Source organism: Strix uralensis, chromosome 1, assembly GCF_047716275.1.
Source record: "Strix uralensis isolate ZFMK-TIS-50842 chromosome 1, bStrUra1, whole genome shotgun sequence".
Lineage (NCBI taxonomy): Eukaryota > Metazoa > Chordata > Aves > Strigiformes > Strigidae > Strix > Strix uralensis.
In genome coordinates this window covers 139,955,980-139,978,990 of record NC_133972.1, presented here as the reverse complement: position 1 = coordinate 139,978,990, position 23,011 = coordinate 139,955,980, and the positions used below count along the sequence as shown (strand labels likewise).

General features: G+C 37.1%; 1 protein-coding gene across 3 annotated transcripts in view; it reads left to right on the top strand.

The window, feature by feature from the left end:
• JPH1 (junctophilin 1) overlaps window positions 1-23,011 on the top strand; it is a 91,356-nt gene that overhangs the window by 33,542 nt on the left and 34,803 nt on the right. For all 3 annotated transcript variants that reach the window (XM_074883081.1, XM_074883071.1, XM_074883062.1), the window contains exon 3: window positions 22,363-22,481. In XM_074883081.1, the coding sequence (XP_074739182.1) occupies window positions 22,363-22,481 (119 nt within the window). The remainder of the gene's footprint in view (window positions 1-22,362; window positions 22,482-23,011) is intronic.

Below are 23,011 nucleotides of genomic sequence, written 5' to 3'. Positions count from 1 at the left end.
ACTGACCATAAGCCACTCATCCGTATTTAAATGCATGAATTTAGAGCTTACATTCTTGAAAATTTTTATGACCTGAAACTCATTATTACAGAGTCACTTAAGTGCAGATGAGAGAATGTATTTTGAATATGTCTCTGAGCATTTCCTTTAGGCAAGTTTAAGCTTCCTGGTGTTTAACGTGCTGTCCAGTACCTAATGTGTACATCAGATTCTCTCCCATTCACTATGAGATGATCTAAGCATTATTTCTAAGCATTAGGATTTTCACTCCTCATACCTAAACACAGCATTGCTGAGCTTCATAATGCTTTGCTCCTGATCCCCATGTAATGTAAAATGTGAGCAATTTAAATTTCCCTATTTTACCAAGGCACTTTGAGGATAAAGTGTACGTGCTGCAGAGATGGGGTAAAAGTATCCCTGTAAAATAATGTGTGGGTCGATGAGCTTAGTGCCTGCCTCAAAGGCTGAGTACCCAAAACAGCTAATGAAGACTCCACTGTCATTCAGTTTACTTCAGTGGCTGCTGAACAGTTAGTTCCCTGAGCTCTCTTCATCTTGATGTTTCTGAACAGTATGGACAATACTGAAGATGGTTGAAGTAAACTTCAAAGTGATGCAAGTTACGGATGTTGAGGTGTTCTTGTGTGCACAGGGAGGAGGAGGAGGGGGAAGCAGACACAGGAAAAACAGTTAAAGTGTATTTTTATTATACACATCCTTTCTATGACACATGACAATTCCAAAAAAGATTAGGAAAGCACACTTAATCATATTTTTAAATTAGCCAGAGAAGTAATAGATAATGTTGTGTTGATGCATACCTAATCTTTATTTCTTTTAACCAAAAGATTTATTTTAAAGTAACTTGATAATACCATTTAGGTTTTAGTACATGAATTATGTTGCTAAAAACAAGAAATTTATATTTTTGATTCATTACCATGTCACTGGGATATTTTATTTCTCAGCAAGAGAAGTTTTTCCACGATGGGTTATGCTACTAAGGAGGATTTTTAATTTAAAATACCATTATTTTCTTTTACTGGTCCTGAATTTCTTGTCATTGCCAATAGGACTAACATATGATGCTGAATCTAATGCTGTAGTGCTAATACTATTTTTTCACCGCATATCTTGCTGAAAGAACAGAATACGTAGCTGAACTTGAGAATTTTGCACTAATACTGTTTACATGTGCAAGTAGGAAGAGATGATGCACCCTTCCCCCTTCATTGTTAAGTGGTAAATTGTTGCTATGGTGATCGTTCTTTCCATCTCATCAGCTATAACCTGGTTTTCCACATCAAGTGAATAGCTGCAAGCAAAGCATGATCTTTATTAATTTTTTTTATATTCGTTAATATTGCTTTGCTACATAGTTATTGTCTTGGGACTTAATGTCAGCATCAAGATGCAGTGAATGTAAGCAAGATAGTTCTAATTTTGTAGTACGTAAATCTGTGCACTCATTAAAACAATCATCATGTAGCTGCCAAGAACTTTAAGTGGATTTCTTAAAGGAATCTTATTTTTAGTGTGTAGAGTTGATATTTTTTTTCATTGTTTGAAAGACTATAAGCTCTTGTAGTAAATATGTCAAAAACTTGGTAAATCTCTGAATAAGGTCTCTGTTAAGCAATTTGTTGTTTGTTAGCTAACGTGATGAAAACAGGATAGTTGTAGTAAAATTTCACAGGACAGCTTTATTTTCTTGCAGTGTAAATTGGTATGCATGGTTCAGATGCAGAGAGGTGCCTGCACTGTGGTGAGAGTAAGCTAGGTGACCTGTTGTAGGGTCACCAAAGGGCAAAACAGATGAATATGGTCTGGATGTGGTCCTATGCATATACACAACAGATTTGTGTCAAGAAAAATGGCAAAATGAGCATGTGGGCATCAAAATACTGCCCTGTAGCTAGAGATACCCTCTCTCAGCACCACCACAGGGTTTCTCAGGAAATGGGCCAGATGTTATGGCAAGCCTTGGAGCCATAGGTGGGACACTGTGGTATAGCACAATAAACATGAATTTTTAAATAACCTCTTTTAACTTAAATTGATGCTTTTAAAATATAGTATTTGTCTAAACTCATTTATGTATTGTTCATTACAATCAGTTTTTCCTTTTCATGTAAGGTTTGAAGCATTTAAAAATGTAGCCATATTAAGTTGTGTCCTGCATTAGTAGACAGCATATGAGCAACTCTCTGTTTCTGATTTTAGTCATGTTCCAGTATATTTAAAAATATTTTTTTTGGTAGGGAACTTTTTCCCCTACATTTTATCTGCATTACTTGTGCCTGTTTTAAATTGTGTGTCATGATTAATAAAGGAGCAAGATCATAGCTGTCTCAAATTAAGTTTTCTATTTATTAGCTGTTTTATGGTCCACAAGAGGACCTGCACAATAGAGAAATGTTCTCAAAGACTGCACTCAAGTCTACCATTTCATATAAAAGCATCCTAATTATCATATATGAAAATGTAAATAAGAATCTTGATTTCTTTGTTAGTAGTCTTTTCGGGTTCTGTATATGAAACAGTATTTTTCATGTCTCAAAATATTGTGCTGCCATAGGCAGATTTCCCATTAGACGTTCCTGACCTGTATTTTCAGTGAGGGATGTTTTGCTAAATAATGTCAAAGATCATCTCTCAGTAGAGCAGTCTCTTAAAGGATATGGTGAGAGTTATAGTACAAACATAAGTGCATTACCTCTGGAGGCAAACTAAGAATTGGATTGATATTTCAGGTAAGAAGGATATCATTGCACTTTTTAAGTATAGAGGAAGTCATCTTGAATTACTGAATTGCTTAGATCTTTTGGAAGTAGTTACTGCATGACTACCAAAGGATTAATCCTTTTGGCCAAAACACAGTTCACTGGGTAGCCTGACAGAAAGTACTCCATGAAAGTGAGGAATGCCATAGTTCCTTCTAGCTGCAGAGGGTGAGAAGTAAATTGCTGAGAAAGCGTATTGTAATGTTGCCTGAGCTAAAGCAACCATTACAGTGTTCTTGTAGTATCTGTTTGCTTTGCCTAACTTCTTCAGGTATGGTATTTTAGTTTGCAAATCTGCTCATCTTAGTTTCATGAGCTAATGAGACATTGCATAATTGCCCCTCACCGAATCTGTATGATAGTATGAATTGAGCACCTGCAAAAGAATATACCAAACCATGCAAGGCACAAAGTCCTTGCACGCGTTTCACAATCACGAGAATAGACCACAGAAAGACTTTGTTATCACATACTGATCCTTTTTTGTTGGCAGAGGGCTACAAACAATTCCAGCATTTGGAGCAAAAACTGTTTGTGAAAGAGAAGCAGCTGCTCCATGTTTTATTGTCACATTTTCCTGAGTAACATTTCCTACAAAACCAGAAATAATTCCTCTGAACAAGAGCAGAGTGACCCAAGGCTCAGTAATCCCCAGTGCCAAAAAAATAGTTGAGTAGTCTTTATACTGAGCTCTTTATTTACTCAACCTTCTCACTTCCTTACGTCTTTCCTGAAGCCTGTAGTTTCAAATACGGTTTTTGAGCCTGCAGTACCAATAAACCAGTACCAGGAATCAGCTGCAAACATGTGACAAGGACTGATCTGAGTGCAGGACTGACTGGCAGAGACTGAGGGAAGAGGAGATGGTTCCTTTCAACTGTGCTCTTCCTCAGATTTAAACATAGCCTTGCTTTACCTGGATTTTTTGTCCCACAGCCCCTTGAAGGGATCTAGTGTGTTCCTTTATTGTATGAGGTTAATCGGGAATTTGATGACCTGGAAAAAATGTATTCAGGCTAAATGCCAGCCAGAGAAGAGAATCCTCTGAACAGTAGGACTGTGCACATGGGATCTGCTATTTCTTTATGTATTATTTCCCTTTATAGTAATTGTTGGGGTTTTTTTAATGCTTCAGTTGCTATTGTTTCTGAGGCCATTTATATAATACAAAAATAGTTCAATAAAACACAAACCTAAAATAAAACCAAAGTCACATTTCCCACATAAAAGTCTGTAAGATAACTGTTCTTCATTCCACCTGAACATGTGAAAGTGTGCACAGGTTGCCCTGTTTAATCTTGCTAAATTCTACTTGTTTTCTGTAGCCAGTATTCTGTTTACCATCCATTAATTTGACTAACTAGTCTAACTTCTTCTGCATGTAGTGGTAAACAGACTTTGTGGCTATGATATGTAAAAAATAATAATTCTGTTATTTGTGGTGTTGAAGCAGATTAGAAAATACAGCTACAATGATGAACAGGTTCCATATTTTAATTTATTATTTGTGCAAAAATACAAATTAAAAAATAATTTACAGTTTCAATCATCTGAAGTATGAATGTGCTGGGAAGGAGACAGTGTTCCCTCATTACCACTCATATAAGGAAAGATAGACAAAGAAGCTGACAGAGAATATGTGTTGCTATAGATTGAAACATATAGCGTAAAAAACAATTTAAGCTAGAAATAATAAATACTGCTTTAAAAACAAAACCAAATCAAAACAAACAAACAAACAAAACAAACAAACAAAAAAAACCAAACAAAAAACCTCTTTCTCTCTGGGTTCCTCTGGACCTGGTCAAGAACTGAAATTCTGTCTTGTACCATAAGTGACAAGGGTGTAATGTTTTGTCTGAGTGAATGTAGTTCCATCCCTGAATTCAGAGACTATCCTTAATGCTTTTCTTGACCTCATCATTCACAAGGAAAAAGACAAAAATGGCCCATATAAAAGATCATATGGGTACCAAGGAATTTTATAAGTTGTATTGTTTGGTTTTTAGATTTATTTTTAAATTTATCTGAAGATACATTTTTCCTGTTTGTAATTTTATTTTCTTCACCATGACTCAGTTTCTCTACAGATACTCTCAAATTCTTTAATTTTTCTCTCTTTCTACTGTGTAGCAGCTAGCTGCTTTCACAGCTTAATTGCTGCTGAGCATATTTTATTTTCTTATTAACCTGTTTGGCTTCTTGCCTTTTAACATTTCTGTTCTCTGGCATAAGCCTGACACTGTTAAGAGGCAATACCATTGTTCAGGGAACTTACTTAAACAACATGTGCTTTGTTCCTCTTAAGCACTCTGAAAAAATGCCATCTGAAGGATAATAGAGGGGAAAACTGTCAGACCTTTCATAAATATTTTCATTTGAGATTAGTGACACTGCTTCTGTGTCCCACAGCCTTTCATCCCAGCAAATTATGAGAAACATGATTTGCTCCATCTAAAAAGCATTATAATAAGAGAAAAAAAAGTGTTTTAATTTAAAAAAAAAAATCTGATTGTAGTAATCAACAGACAACACCAATGTAGAGATTGTTCTCCTTAGCTAAATTACTTTTTAGTTGTGTAAAATTTTCTATATATAAAATATTCTGGGCTAACTATTGAAAATTCTCTCGTGCACTTTCAGCATAACAGTGCCTTTTCCTAGTGTGATTTGAAAGTGCTTGATGCAGAAGCTGTTTGGCTTCGTGGGTTCACTCCAAACTAACTTTTAGATTTTACATGTAAAACAAATCTTATTCTGGAATTGTTTTCCTGTGTAGGAAAAGAGAACACTGAAGAGGCTAGATCGATAGCATCAGTACTGTAGTTACCATGAAGAGCACTGGACTGTAGAAATGTTTAGAGATAATATGTTGATTTACTTGAAAGGACTTTAAGAGAAAGTAGGTGTAACCCGCAAAGAAATCTTTTGAGTAATTTTAGTTGTGACATTGTCAGTACTAAGAGAAAAGTAGTGACGTTTGCATTTATTATTAGATATTATGCCATGTTAATTGACCCAAATAACACACCGTTTTTTCTTTAGTTTACTTTGAGGACAGACGGATACCAAATAAACAAAAAAACCCTAAAAGATAAGGGTATTTAAGTTTCTGAATTCCAAACTTCACATAGTCAAAGTTTTTAAAGCTTGTGTTAGATATAATTCATACACTTTAATGCAGAGATATTGTAGGAGGAAAAGTAATTAGCTGGAGGTGGACTCTTCTTTGCTTAATTATCCCATCTCCAGCAGGGCTAAATTCAGCTCTGACATACACTGGCAAAAATCTCATTCACACAGAAGCAACATTCAGTTGCAGCACTGCAGTACATTATGCTCCAGTCTCACCAGATGGCATTTCTTCTTCAGATGTGTATACACTTCGGGCAGGTTAGACTAGGGGGTTGTTTTGTCTGTTTTTAATAGCAGGATACTTTCTGGACCTACACTTAGTTTAGCCTTTTCACGCTTTCATGGAGGATAGCATGGTGTAAGATGTATAAGGCTTCCATGTAGAAGGATAGCATAGAAGGAACTGCCTTATTTCTCTCTCACTGTCAGTGAGAGAATGTGGTGGGTATGGAAAATATTTGCTTTCAGCTCAAACATTGCCAAAACCTTCTAGAATATCCAGAATTCTGTCTCTGTCCTGATCTAGTATTCTCTGGTTCAGATGCCCCTGCCCAGAGATTCCTAAACTGAGCAGATAAGAATCTGTATGCTTCAAATTTAGTCCACCTTGCAATTTACGTGCACAAGATAAAGTCAATGATTCTTTTGCAAGGGAGACTGTATGTTCACATATTTCATATGCCCACCCTTATCTGCTAGAATGCACAATATATGAGATTCATGACTGAAACTTTATTTTCTGCAGCAGCTCATGGCTTCATCAAACCTTAAAGTAAGCTCCAGCATTTCTATTGTAAGCAATTAGCGTCCATTCAGTACACCACTGAGCAGACTAATGCCCAACTGCCATAGCAAAATGTCACAGAATAATAAAGAGTTAGCAACATACTGATGCTCTTACACCCTGCGAAGATAAAAATTTTAGAATGACAGCACCACTGATTCTCCCAACATGGACATCAGAGCCATAGTTACTCCAGTATGGGTCTCAATTTTGATCCCAGTTACAGATAATGAGATAGAGGCGCTTAACCAGGTCCATCACTGGTTTTGAGATAGCACTTAGCCTAAATACAAATTGCAGCATCAAGTGCACTTTATATCTATACGACATTCCTGGAAGAGGTTTGGTTCTCCCCTCCTCACTGAACTGGGGGCCGTTTCCCTGGGCTCAGTGTTCTACCCGACTCCAGTCTATTTGGCATCTTATGGGAGCATCTTGTGAGTGATACACAGAATTGCCTTAGAGTGGCCAATTCAACTGCCTTTCAGTCAACTGCTATCTCACTTTTTTCAGGCACTGTCTTTTAGATATTGGTCTGCACTAACGAGAGATGAGAATCTTTTTCCTGTCATGATCTGAGGCCTTACCATTGAGGAGTGTGTATGTGGAAGCATTGGGTCTCATGGCACATTGTTAGTGTGTCTGGAGATTCAAAAGACTGAGGCACATGTTAACATCTGAAGTTATGTCATGTCAGCTTCTTAATCACAGAATCACCTAGGTTGGAAAAGACCTTGAAGATAATCTAGTCCAACCATTAACCTAACCTAACACTGACTGTTATTCATGCAGGGTCATCTTCCACATTAATGAGTGACTGCTAAATTCAATGAAAACACTGTAGTGGACACCAGACAAAGAAAGATGTGACTAATTTATAGAGAGAGGCAAGTGCAAGAGCTTGAATATTTTTACAGTGACTCCAATTGAGTCTCATAAGTGGTATTAGTTGTACAGAGGTATTCTGTCAAGCAAAAGCACACCTAAGGACAAAGACCCCAAATGACTTGACCTTTCCATGAGGAAACTATACCTCAGCTTTGCTACAGGTGTTTAGCTGACTGCCAGGTCTTGCTGGCAAGGAATCATCTTTTTATATAGGGTGGGGTGACACCTTGTTCTCATGAGAACAGAGAGCTCAATTTTAGTGAAACAAAAGGGTCCACTGTTAGCCAAGCAGCTTTTAAGGAAAAAATGGGACATATTGGATATCCTGACCATTTATGGCCTGGAGTGTGTAGCTGTGTAACTTCAGGTGCTCTGGACAAAGTGGAACCTTTTTAGAAGTTTATTTATGGTCTTCAGCATGTAGATTTGGTGGCATATACTCACCAAAAGAACTCGAACCTCTTACGCAGTGCAGTGGGGGACTGACACATCTGCTCTCTTAACACAGACTGTGCAATTGCCAAACAAATTGTCCCAGCATCACAGAGTCTTATGCCAAATGTTTCTGAGATACTGCCGTGGGAATCAGCCTTCCTTTTTCTTTGACAGTATTCTTGCTTCTGAGATAACGCCATAGATTTAACAGGAAAGCAGAGATCTCTTTTTAACCCATGTTAGAAAGTACAACCCTTCAGATTCTATCTTGCCCTGTTCCCTCAAGACTAATTGTTAGGATCTCAGATGGCTGGGTCCTTAAATACAATTTTTCCTGACCAGCCCATTCAGTTTCAATCCTCCATGCCAGACAGCTTTTATTTCCTTTCCTTCTCCAAAGATTTTTTTCTCTGTGAAGCCTTTTTCAAACAAAATTGACCTTTTTGCTTCATGTACGTTCTATAGATGAGGTTCCTGCTTTCTTGGCACTGGAAACTGTATTTTCTCAAGGTAGATAAGAAAGGCCATTTATTTCCCATCCTAAAAAAAATCGAAAATTGTCCCCATGCTATCTCACTTGTAGCCTGGTAATACTTGATTTTATCATATCGTGTTTAAAGTATAAGATTGATTCATTGTTTCTGGCATTTCTATGGAACTAATGCATGATGTACCTGAAATTATCAATAAAGACTGCTGCATCTTGAACTTTTCTGTGATGGTCTCACTCTGTATAAATATATGTTGTGTTTAAAATAAGGAACTCACTTCTGTTATTACCTGGACAGCCAGGTGATGAGAAAAAACTGTAGTGCAGTGATTCGTGTTGTGACCTGTATGTTTTCTGTCCAGGTATTACAGAACTGAACACCCATGCAGTTTCAATTGCTATTCAAACCCATTAAACATGAGAAAAGGGTATCATCCTTCTCCCCAGTGATGGCTCTTTTAACAAACTTACAGAGAGGTTGAATTTCTGCACGTATGAACTCTGATTAAAGTACATGAAAATCCTAGACCTAAGAACTCCTAAAAGCTTTCTTTGTATTTTTGCCCATTCTGTGGAATTTCACCTTGATTGTCAGGTAGAAATATCTAGTTTCCGTGTTGATCCTTCAAAAAGAGGTCCTTTTGTATCCTATTTTCTCAACAACAATTTGAATACTCAAAACAGTACTTTGCTACTAGACAGGTTAGCCATTCAAGAAAAAGAGTGAATTACAAGACTTTATAAGCTGGACTCACTTGTACAAGAGTTGGAAAAAGAAACTATGAAAAACACATTTCAACTTATGTTGAAGGCCCTCCACAGAATTCCTTGCAAACTAACCCATTACCGTCTTTTCAGCACTGTACTTTGTAGCAAAACTTTGTCTCAGTAGGCCTTTCACTGCACATCTGTCTCACAGAGAGTGAAAAATGTTATTTATTTAATAGGATTACAGAGTAAGTCTCTACTTGTTATCAAGTGACTTCTCCTTTCCAGTGAGACATCATATTCCATATATATCCACTTGCTGCCAGAGCATGCTCGTCTTGAAGCAGCAAGACTGCTACATGGAACAAACCCTCACATTTTATTAAATATTGTCAGCTAAGCATAATGTGAGGTCAGATTCCATGTTCAGTAGACATACAGTTCATTGATAGATATAGCTGAAATTCTGACTATCATTTGTTGGGGGAGAGATTTTTATTATTGTTATTATTTTGCTAATTAAGTAAAATGGGATAATATTTGAATTACCTTGCACTGATTGTCTTGAATTATCAAATTCTTCAAGGAAGCATGTGTTTACTTTCCCTGCTCTTCCAGTGGTTCTTCAAGAATATCCTCCATTCCTCCTTTAAGCCCCCAGCAATGTAGGCTTCAGCAGAAGAACTGAGGCAAGACTGAGGCCTTCTCTGTTGCTGACTTTCATGTTTCCTCACAGGATTCATAAAATAAGGTACATATTCAGGTGAAGATGGATCTGTATGGACTCTAGGAAAGATCATCTTATCTTGATATGCAACCTGAAAAAATAAGTTGTTGTTGGGGTTGTTTAGCCCAGAAAAGAGAAGGCTCTAGGTAGACCTTACAGCAACCTTCCAGTACTTTAGGAGGCCTACAGGAGAGATGGCAAGGGACTCTTTATCAGTGTAGTGATAGGATGAGGGGTAATGGTTTTAAACAGAGAGAGTAGATTTACAGTAGATATTAGGAAGAAATTCTTTACTGTGAGAGTGGTGAGTTGCTGGAACAGGTGACCCAGAGAAGTTTTGGATGACCCCTCTCTGGAAGTGTTCAAGGCCAGGTTGGACGGGGCTTTAAGCAACCTGATCAAAGATGTGAAAGATGTCCCTGTTCATAGCAGGGGGGTTGGAACTAGATGATCTTTAAGGTCCCTTCCAAACCAAACCATTCTATGATTCTAAAATAATTTGTCCAGCCCACAGGCTTGTTCCAGGACACTGCCTCTCCCAGGATTTATGATCACTTTCCCTGCCATGGTACATGCCCTTTACATGGTGAGGGTCCTTTAACATCCTCAGGAAAAATAGCAGGCAAAAATATTTTCCTGTCACTTGCAGGTGTTCAGACCCATGCAGTTACCACTGGCTGCCAGCAACATAAATTGCTGCTGTAGTAGCAGTTACTCCTGTCATGTTATTGAGGACATGAAGAGTGCAGAACTTGGTCAGGTATGTATGTAGTAATGTCCAGCACATCTGGAAAATACTTCATGTGTGTGCAGCAGCATCATTCAGTGCAGTCAGAGCAGATCCAGTGCTTTGGGCAAGCTATGGTAGCCCTGCTATGCAAAAGTGAGAGTATTCAGCATGTGACTCTTCTCTGATACTTGTAAAAGCTGAGAGATCTGCAGTTTAGGAAGGTAACTTATTTAAGATGCTTTATTAGGAGAGTAATTTTTGAGGCTCATGAATTGCCTGCCTATCAGGGCACCAGGTTGCAAGATTGGGCCTTAGTAGGAACAGCTTTTTGGTGGGAGAGGGATGTGCATGATATTGCTTAATAGGAGATTCTTGTCTTAAGAGCTTCTTCAGTGTCACAGTCATGATGGTCAGTAAAACCCATCAACCTTTAGATAGAACTGGAAAGTCTAATAAATCTGTGTTTGTGTGAAGCGAGGACAACAAGACATTAGGACTGATTATTTTGGGACTTACTCCCTCCTTCATGGCATGCAGTAGTATTTACACTAAAATTCTGCTATTAGTGACTCAGAAAAGAGAATGCTTGCTTTCTAGAAGAGGCTGGAGGAGAATGTCAGGGCTCCCAGACAAGGACTGTAGTAAGGAAAATAAAGGAGCAAATAGACCATGACTAGCTCTGTTCAGAGGGTCTCAAAACAGTAGACTTCATGAGTCTGCAATAATTGTTACTCTCACAAGTGGTTACTGCTAAATATATAAGAATACAACGATGAATCCTCAACCTTACCGTAAAGATCTGCATGACTTCAGCTGAACAAAGCAGTCAAGGACCTTTCTAAGCAGGAATAAATAGGCTGCTGTGAACATTCTTTCAGGAGTCTCTGGATGCCACAAAAGCCTTTTGGGCCTCTAGGCAAGATCATCAGCCCTGTGGGAACCAGCAGGGAGGAACGTTCCTGGTTTTTCAGTTTTTCTGGTAGCTGATAGGACATGCTGGTTGTTTATTCAAATTGTGTGTTAATGGTAGTGTTGTAGGTAGCTACAGAGGGTAAATATATACATATATGTTTATTTTGGGGGGGTATGTATATAAGAGAGGATTATTTAAAAGCTGTCAGCTGCGTTCGTCATAAACCCAGGTTTTGCGTTCCTTCATGCTGGAGATGATAAAACCTGTGAAATAGCTGTCACCTGCTCTATGTCTGAAATGATCTGACATTATTATCAATCTGCAGTGCTCTTCAGTTAAGAGGAATTGCATGTTTACAGATGGAAGCATCATCAAAGTCTTTCCTTTGCTTGTTTATACTGTTCAGTCTCTTTATGTTTAATGTATAATACGAGCAGCTTGATTCATATCTGCCAGCCTGGAGAAAAGTCAAATCACATACGCTTGAGCACTTGTCTTCCGTGGAGAGCTTAGGCCTTTCGCTAATTAAGCTCTTCAGATATAACCTATCTGTGTTTTCTGCTATTCAAGTATTTCTGTGATTTTTTTTTAACAGCTATGTTTAAACGTGTCAGAGAATTTGTAACAACTGAAAATGGAAGAACTAATCCCAGAATGGTTTGCTAGACGTTTTTCTATCAATACTATTTTTCTAGACATCTGACACCTGATAGGGGAACAGAAATGAACCATGCAAAGAGAGATAAGCCCAATTCAGTTTTGGCTGTCAGACTGCTAAGGACACAAAGATTAAATTTAAACACATGCAGTTAATGCCTTTAAAAGGATGAAAATACTGCAGTTTTGTTTCCCCACTAGATTTTAATGTCCAAAGACATTAAAACTAATGTTAAAAAAACATTAATGCTGCCACAGATTATTTGAATTCATGTCAATGTTTGTTATTTAAAATGCTTAATTGCACCACATTCTTTTTTTAGTTATAAATACATAACTTGCACTATTATATCTCATGAAGAATAATTTTGTTTGCCATTATGGTCTAGATACTTTTTTAAGCCTCCCCAAAACTGTTTTAGATTAAAACTTTATTCCATGGTCAGTGTATCCTTTCTGTTCTCATTTGTTATGAAGATTTCAATTCCATGTTATTATTATTTTGAGAAAATGGCAGAAATAAATGTGTGTGCTACAGATTTTGGAAGAGAGAAAGACAAATAAGCACCAAGCCACTAAGCCTGTAGTTGTGACTTTTTTCTTGGTATGTTTTCCTCCATCAAGCATGGTAATGAAGTCGTTGGATTCAGCTACTAGGACTATAATCTAATGAGTTACAGACTGCCAAAGTCTCTTTGGAAAAGCATGAAGCATACTCCTCTCCTAGAAGTATTTTCATTTTTTGAAGCCAGCAAAACCCACAGAATTTTAAATTTTCACATTTTTCCTGTAGTTTCCTGTAATGTAATTTTCATGCAACCAGTGTGTTGCAAGTTATATACATTATGATGCAAAGAGAGATCAGATACTGTTTTTCTATTATGTGTTTTGCTTTACTAATGCTTCAGTATTCTTTACTAAGACTAGAATTCTTTGGCCTAAAATTTAAAAAATCTTATCCTTAAAACAATGCATCAACTCTGTATAGAGAAGAGATTAAGAAATGAAGACATTGTGAAGGATGACATTTGACATGGTTTTCCTGAATAAGTTTACTGATAAATAGAGCTTCCAAAAGTTTTCTAACTACAATTATTCCAACAAAAAATAATTAAAAATCTGTTGTTTTCTAAAAATTGACATTTGGCTTCATATCTTCTGGAGGTTTTTTTTATTTTTACAAGTAACTCAAAGTGGTAAAAATCAGTAGAACACTGAAAAATATTAGGATAATGTTTTAGATTGAAAAAACCAGACCATTTTGATACAAAAATAATTCCTAGTCTCTTCCTGTAAGCTGTTCTTATTTTTCATCTAGCTGTATCCCTGGGATAATGATTTGTTGTTGCTTTCTTACACGCGGAGTCTAGAATAGCTGACAGATATTGGTGTTGATGATAGCAGTCATCATACTTACTATTTATTTCATTTGTCCCAGGTAGAGAACAGTTTAAAAAAAAAAAAAAAAGTGTGGCGGGGGGAAGTGCAATGCACTAAATGTACCTTAGAAATTCTCTAAGCAGATGATCACAACAGTCCATGTGTTCCCATTTCCTTGAGCAGGGTCACCTTCTCTGTGCAGAATCCTTATTATGTGGGGTTCTTTCTCCTTGAAGCTCATATTTTATGATGAAGGCAAGAGAAACATTTATCTCTTTTTTTTTTTCTTCACTTAACTATGTCATAAAGAGCAGCTGAAGCTCAAGTGTGCATCTATTTTTTTATGCTTCCAGCTAGATTCAGAAGTTCTCTTCAGTCAACCAATATAATTTTGGCTTTGGTGACCGGAAACAACAAATTGTTTGCAGATATTCCTTTACCCCTTTCCAAAAAAACCTTCTGTCTGCAGGAATTAACATTATGGGGCCAGGGAACTGGAAGAAAATATTGCTTACTAAGGAGAGTTGGTGATAAATGGGATAGGATATAGTCTGTCCTATAAAGTAGGGTAGGATATAGCCTATCCTCTAAAGTAGGATAGAGAAATGCACATCAAGATTTATACTTTTCTCTAGATATACTTAGCACTTAGTGACATGAAAAGATATTGGCAGTGAATCACCATTGGCAAAAATGGAGGAAAACCCCTATGAGCATAATGTACAGAAGTATATTTTGCCCAAAGTGTAAATTTCCCCACAAGAAAACTTGCTTTCTGCTTGAAATGATGCTGCTTATCTTGCTGACATTGTGCCATCTTCAAGATTTCTGTGCCAGTGCTAGGGTCAAGTACAATCAATAAGAAAGAAAAACTTCATTCATTCAAGCTCCTGACAAAATGATGGATAAAATCAAATACATCACATGAAGAGCCAGCTCCATTATCCGGGGGCAGATTATCTGTCATGCACATAAGTAATGCCAGGCTAGTGGGACACCTAAGGTTAGGGAAAGTACCGTTTAAATGCAACTTCTCTAGTGATGCTTAACAGCAATTTAAAACCACTTTTTAAATTCAGACATCTGCATGTGAGTCTTTTTCCAAACAGATGAGCAACAGTGAGGGCCTGAAAGACAGACTAGGGAAATTGAACTAATTTATCTCAATTGTTAAAAGTGAATTTTCAGAAATGCCTCCTTTTTTTGGGATGCTAGCCTTTATTCACCTAAAATCTTTCTGAACTGCTGAGTACACATGTGACTAGTGTAAGTTACAGAAATGTGCACCCCTGAGTTGCTGAGTAGTTCTGAATTTATTGATGTGGACCATAGAGGTCTAAAGGCGAATGCAAACAGTTTCTGAATCTTGGCATAAGAAGACAGCTGATTCCTCAAGTACACAGATTGGTGTTTGCTGTAAGACTATTCATATATTCATTGGCACAGCAGAGCATGTTCATGCTGACCACTGCAGGAGTCTAACATCCACGCAGTTCAGAGAACCAAACTGTAAATAGTTCAAGTTTCTTATTTTTAATGGAGTAAGAGGGGTGCCTCCAGTGAGATGATTGGAGCCCTTATGTCAGATGTTTGAAATACCTAATGTAAACAGTCCCTAAATCATCTAATCTCACTTCCTGTAAACAAGAGACCATGTCATTTCTTTCTCAGAAAATGGATTAAAGAGGACTTTTAGTACACTGCCTAATATAATTTTGAAGACTTAGAAAGATCCATCTTTTTCTCTATGAAATACACCCAAAACATTTCAAGGTTGACTATGCCCAAATTCAGCTTCTCATTGTTGGATCGGTTATGTCTTTATCTGAAGCCCTTGTCTTCCCCATTTTGTCTTCCCCATTTTCTACTTTCGGATATCCATTTGCACACCATGATAAGTAGCTTCTCAGTGTTTCTTCAATGAGTAGATATGAGGCTCAAGAAGTTTAAGTTAAAAAGCTAGTCTTTTTAGAACCTCGTTTCTTCGTGGTCCTGACATTTCTTTTTCCTTCTTGATACGCAGATGAACTGGGCATCGCTCCGTTAGGGGTTTTATGGATTCTGGATTATGTAGTACAGCAAGAACAAATTCCTATTTATACTTGATTTTCATCTCTACATGTATGAAGACTACATTAAGACTTCCTTTTGCTGCAGTGTGTGGGACTAGCCAGTGTAATCTCATACTCCTTCTGTGCTGCTTTCCATGATGGTCTCCCATATTGGCTAGAGTTTTTGTTTTCCAGTGTTCTGTTTCAGTACAGTTAAATGTAATGAGTTTTGAAATTATTATCATTGAACTGTAAGTTACAGTAAACTTCAGGTTACAGTAGGTTTCAGTAAATTGTCCTCTTGGGATTTTTTGGAATCCAGAAGTTGTGTAATCTGCCAACTCTACCATAGTATGTTTTAGCTGGTATTGAGACATTATAAAAGTAAAATATTAAACAACTCTGGAGCAAAAAACAATTCCTAAGGTAAAATGTACATATCAACTCTTTTCTTTGATGTCTTCTGCATTAAGCTTTGAGATATGTCAGAGAGTTAGCGTTTAATCCATTTTGATGTGCCTTATTAATTCCATGTAATTTATGCTGCTGTTTAATTATGTTGCCATAGGGTACAAAATCAGAAACCTTGAAAACAATCCAAGTATGTTAAATCAAGGCAATCTAGATAAGGTATAGGACCCATAATCTTTACATGTGTATGAAGTCTTTGGCAAAATACTCTTTGTTAAAGCATTATGTCTGGCACAGTATACTATTAGCCTGTAAATCTTTATGGATGTAGACCCAGTTTATTTATGCTGCTATTTATGCCCAAAACTGACATCTGGCTAACCAGTCATTACCCCCAGGTTATTTTTTGCAAAATCAGTTTGGCCATTTACCAATTGCAAGGAATTTCCTCAGTTTTTCAGGAGTTGTTAACTAAAGGTTAGTATTTTTGAAGTTCTAATATGAGTTAGGACTGAAAAAAGCCTGAGAAATATATTTAGACTGGGAAGGAGGAGTTTTCAGAAACAAAATCCATTAGGTAAGATGATACAGATCAATGTGCCAGCAGTGTGTATGTAATAGATCTGCTTATGCTTCACTACATGAGAGTTTACAGGTAGTAGCAAGGTAGTCCAGTTCCTGAGTCAAGTCAGTTCATGAAGAAGGAGCAGATGGTTGAAACTAAAATCTAGCAAAGCACAAAGCAGATTGATGAAGTAAAGCACCTTGAAGAGTTTTTAAGTTTAGAATTCTTGATTGAGGACATATATCTCATTTGGTCAATTAAATACTTCCAAGTTTCTCACTGACATGAAGCTCTCGTATTGCGGTATCTGTAAGTCTGTCTTTTTCCTCTGTCTATTTTGCTCTGAGACTCCCATTTCTTGCTGGTATTCAGTGACCTACCCTCACTTCTGAGGTATATTACAGCAATGAGTTGCTGAGAGATGAAGCCAAGAGTTTTTAGGTAGCTCTACATAGTTCTGCACATATGTATTTTTAATCCTACCATAGCAGAATATTGTTTTTCACTCAGTGTTATCACTGAAAGGAGCTGAGGAGGATGACTAGCACACTTCATAAATGCCAGTCTCTCACTTGTGGTGTTAAAAAATGCATAGATGCTAGATAATTATCTAGCATTCATTAATGATATATAATATCAGAAGAATGTGGAAATAAAATGGAGACAAGAAGAAAATTAAATTACTAAAGAATAATTCCTTAAAGCTTTCCTCTTCCTCTCCAGCCCCTCTTTTCCTGGAAGTGCTCTTGATCTCTGAAGCAATTTTGTCAGAGCTTGGTTTTGCAGAATTGAGCCTCCAGTAGATAGAAAGAAATGTGAAAAAGTTGGAAAGTTTCATACCTGGAAAAAAACCCAACAGAATATTCTTGCTTTCTAGAAAAATCACTGAATTTTAGAATTTAGGAAGGTGGGATTATTTTTTAGAGAATTCCAGTTTCAAAAAGAATGAAATGGGTAGTAACCCACAGTATGAAATCTTACTGAGATGAACCTGGTAGTTGTCATAATTAAATACATCTCTCAGAACTTCATTAGGTTTAGGCTTTACTGATTTTTTTTTTTTTTTTACAATATGGAAATCTGTTAATAACATTGTTAAGATTATTAATTTAGTATAATTTGATAGGAACGTAATTGTGTTTCATGTATTTGGCAAATAGAAAACAGAAAATTATTTGTATCATTTTGAGATACACAAAGCAAGCTCCTGGAAAGCTTTATGCTGCGATCACTGTGTTTAATAAAGGCTGAAAAGTGAAACAAAGTAAGCATATGTTGCTTACAGTTTTAGTTGACTCAGAGTGAGGCAGCATTACAAGTGCGTTGAAGGATACCATGGAAATACAAAATAATCTGGAGGGTAATGGACAGTTCTAAATGGGTTTAAATTTAGATAAACATTACATAATGCATTCCAGACACATGGCATTATATGTAAGCATTGTTGCTGCAGAATGCTAGATAATGTTGTTTAATGTCTTCAGCCCACAGTACTTCTCCTTCAAGTTAATTTTCAGACATAAGAGGATAGAAATCCGATTGCAGTATCGCTGGAAGGGGAGACCGCTTGTGAGAAACCCCTGACTCTCTGCTTATAATCTCTTGAGTGTAGCTAAAATGATGTGTATAAGTTTACCTACCCAAGCAAATATAGGAAAGAAAGTTGTCAGTAGGAATACCAGTTGTCCCACAGTCTAGAAAGCTTAGACTTCCTTCCAAATCAGACCCTGATATGAGTCAAAAAAAAATTTCTAACAATAGCAAAGTTTTTCAGTTAACCATCGGTCCTCCAGCCCTTACTCACTGACAACAGAGACTGTCACCTGGTACCAACACTATGCATGAGCTACAGCTGTGAGTTCCTTTTTAATGTAAGTACAGTTTGATTCCTGCTACAGATAGAATTTAATTTTGTCCCTGTCTTGATTGCCTTTACCACCACTGTGGACTCATTAGCTAAGTGATAGACTGTCCTAAATATGAATTGGTTTTGTTTTAAATACTTTTATATTGGTTTGAAAGCTTTCAAGCAGTGTTTGAGACATCATGTGGAATATTAAAGGTAGGATGATACTTTCAAGTAGATAGACATGTAAAAACACATGGCAGTTCAAAAGTTAGTAATGTGTATTGTGTACAGTTGCTGAGAATGAAAGGACTGCCTGATCACCTAAAAGAAAAATCTAACGATTTTAGGTCCTTTGCTGTGGCTTAAAACCTGAATGCAGCATTGCAAAGCAGATCACTCATTATTTTCCCATACTGTTTTGCAGTCTGTGGATTGCTGCCTACTTCCATGCATAGTTTCTATTTTGCTGCTGAAACTTAAGATTGACCCTTCCTGGGGAATGTGTGGAACAGCATGCAAAGCCTACTGCAGCCGTCTTCTTGACTGGGGGAGGCGAAAGGAGACTTTTTTGAGTTTTCTCTTTCAGAAGTTCTCATAAAGGTTTCTTGTTGTGGCAAAAGATGTAGAGCACTCTGGGGAAAAAAGCAATTCTCAAGTAGATGGTGGTCATTCAAATGTGGGTCATTTGGCTTGGTATATAATAGACTTAAATTTCTGTGAGTAATAAACAAAACTTCAAGACTTTACAGTGGCAAAATTACTCCAGGAACAAAAGGTAAAGAAGGCTTTCCCAAACTCTGTAAAGCATAAATGGAACAAATGGATTGTATTTCAGTGGAGATACCCTGCTTTGATAACTCTCCCTTATAAATGTTGTCATTCAAAACTAACATATTTCTCCATAGTTTCTGATAATAACACTCTGATAGTGTGGGGTCAGTGTAAGACAAAATAAAACAAGTACAAAAAAAATATAGTGCCAAGCAGCAGTAACTGTAAGCAGGTAATTTGGAAAACATACAGACAAATCAAGTGTGGAAGTCAGAATAAAAAAACCCACGAAGTTAAACAGCAACAGAAAAATTATTTGAGTCTGACACTTGCAAATAAGTGTGCAGGAAGTGAAAGAAATGTCTGAATATACAGTTGCAAATTGAGATAATAAAGTACACATTGCTGAAGTTAGCCAGTAAAGCATCCAAATGTCAAGGTGATAAATAACAAATAATGCAAATAATGAAGAGCCTGTGTTCACAGGTGAAGCACTGGCTCTGCTGGTTTCTCCTGTTCTTTTCACATTTGCCATATGTCATCAACAATGCCTTCTGAAGAGGCTGTTGGGGAAGTGTCTCAGCACAGCCATGTGCACACACTTATGTTTGGCTGGTCGAAGGCCTGCTCAGGAGCATAAACACTGTTCTTGTGCCTTACACTCCTGTGCCTATTTAGTTCCTCTTGCTGCGTCGTCTCTCAGTGACAGTACAGCACTGAGGCTCTGCTCAAGTGTGTCACTGAGACATGCCTTGGCAGCATTTGTGTCTGAACAGTCGCTCCTGTTCTGGTCTGCTGGAACTCCTGACTGTGAGTACAAAAGGGGCAGAATAGCAGGAAGTGCGAACTGAAAAAAAAAAGGTGTGAGATAAGGCAGCCAAGGAAAGCAGTGCTCATTTACCTTCTGTTCCATTGGCTTCTTCCTGCTGTGACTTGCTTTGCCCAGCTTCATGTGACAAAGTTTCACCAGCTTATTACTCATGTCACCATTTAATTCCTTAACTAATTGATACTGTATGTTAGGACAGGATATGTGAGTTGCTTCATGGATATAACAATATAGAAAATTCACAGGGCATCAATAAGTAACTACTATCCTGGCAGTGTTTTCCTGATGCTGGTCATTTAGTATATTAGCTTTTAAAATGCCTGTTGTAACAGTGGCAATAGTATTAGACTATTTTTATATGGGAATAGTCTGGTTGTTCTCTCATCACAAAAGGATGATCAGTGTCTAGTTTATCTATGTGCAGACTACATTATTATCTCGCAAAACAAAGTCCCAGTGATAGGATTGCTTCATTAAGTTTATGCTACATAGACATAATTATGCAGGAGCTAAGAATAGCTCATCTAATTGAAAGTAATGATTATAGAGAAAGAACGAGTTTGATTACTGTTACTAAGCAAGCACATACCGTACAACCATTCATGAACTGCATGGAACACACATATGGGATTATACAGTGTATTTGTTTTGATTAACAGTTTCTTTCCCCCATCCTGAGTACAAGTCGAAGGTGTTACTGTATATTTGCTCATTATCTTTTTTCTCAGAGACCTAGAGGGACCTGCGAGAAGGCAGCATGGGCTGATATTTATCCAATAAATTATGACAAGCTAAGCTTTGAAATAACATTCAACATTTATCCCCGCACACATTTTAGGGAGGATGTAACTTAAATAAATCTTCTCCAGGCACCACAGATGAAACTGTCTACGTGTTTTTTTATGTCTGTGTTTATACTAGTACCCTACGGGATTAAACATCCTTTTAGAAATGCAAAGTCTGCCATACTGTTAATCTCTTGGTGCTCATTCTGGTTAATGCTAACATTTAATTCTTGGTTTGTCTAAAACACATAGAACTCTTCTTTATGCCTTGAAAATAAAACTGAATTTTTACAGTGAAATTGTTAAAAGCTTTCATTTAGTTGGTTGCTGTTGATTAGTATCACCAGACACATGGGATAAAAGTTGTTGCTGCTGTTGCCCTCTTAACTAATTTTTTTCCTACTTAAGTGTCATTTTTCTACTAGAATGTTACAAGAAAATTTCTGAGATTATGAAATTTAATATATCAATGTTATTAATCTCTGGAGGCTCAAAAAACTCTGCCAGTTTTCCATGTTTAGCTTCCCCTCCATTCTAATGAACCATTTCATAGCTCTAGGCTATGTACTAATGCTGTAGAGGCACAGAGATCACTGCCATCAGGAATTTTTAAACAGATGACTGTTTAAAAAATGAAGTGGGGAGGGAAGATGGGACAAACAGTGATGCAATCCTGCAGTAACACAACTATCAGTTTGCACAGTCTGGAATCAGAGGCACTTGCACAAGCTGTTCTTTTAAGAAATAGCAGAAGGAAAAAAGTGGAAGCAGAGGGCAGATTACTTTATGAAAGTATCCCAGACTGTTGTCTTGACTTCAGAAAAGTTGCCTTTTCAGATTGTTTTGGATTTGAAGTTCAGTGAGTTACAAGAATTTAAAACTGTTAGATCCCCATTTATACAAACTGAAGCATCAAACACATTTTCCATCCCTCTCCTTTTCAGCAGGGTCTGATTGTGGAAAACATTTCTCAGTTTTTTGGGCCAACGTACCTCAATTTTGCCCTTCAAAAAATTTTACATGGCACCTAACATTGAGCATTAACTTTGAAATGTTGTAAAGGTAATAGCATTCCACAGTCCCCTTGAACACCGTGTGTCCTGGTCTCACAGACCCCTGTTTAAGGGTCAGTGTGATAGCTCAGTCTGTACAGATTCTGGTAACATGTATTAAAATCATAATCCCAGCTTTCAGTCAGATACTATTTTTTTTCTATTTGGAAATTTTAATTATGAGATAGGGCTGTAAATTTAGTACCTACAAGGAAATGTGATACAAGGATGAGCAGGACTGAAGAACTGAGAGGAATAATGTGCTGATTCTGAAATACTTTGATTTGCAGTGAGCATAAGAGTGCACTATACAGTACAGTGTGTGATAGCTGGGAGCAGTAGTCTTTTGCTCTCATATTATTGATGCAACTCAGGAAAGATTCCTCTGCATATAAACTGTTTTCTACTCTGTACAGAACTGCACATGCAAGAGCTAAAGCTGATGCTGCGGATCAGGCTGCTCAGGCTGCTCGCCAGGAATGTGATATTGCAAGAGCAGTTGCCAGAGAACTTTCACCAAATTTCTACCAACCAGGTAATTATAGATTGGGGTTTTTTTGTGGTTAGGGCTTTTTTTTATTGCAATGAAAAGGTTCTGTGTTAAGTTTAAAAGTTGATTTCATTTTGAATGTTGCCATTTATACAGAAACAACCGTAATGTGTAAATCATGAAGAGTGTACATTGCTCAAGGAGATTTTGGTTTCATTTTTTAATCATTTGGTGACTATTGCTTTGTATAAAAACAGTGGAGTGTCAGAAAGTCAGTATCAAGCATACAACTCTGCCTCAAATTAATAGCTTCTTCAGGACAGTGTCAAAGACAGACTTCAGAGAACATAAATCAACAGAAATGTGGGTTATTTCTATAATGTGTTTATTAGGGGAAAGATCCTTAGCTTTTTTACTATCCAAGGGAATTCATGACGGTCTTGATTAGCTAAGGCCTGAATTCTGGAGAATGCTTTACCATTACACATATGTAACCTGTGAGGGAATCTTCCTCTGTTATGCCTGTGGTGCTCTGTGGAACATTAGTCCCATATTCAAGATACCATAGAGTTGTC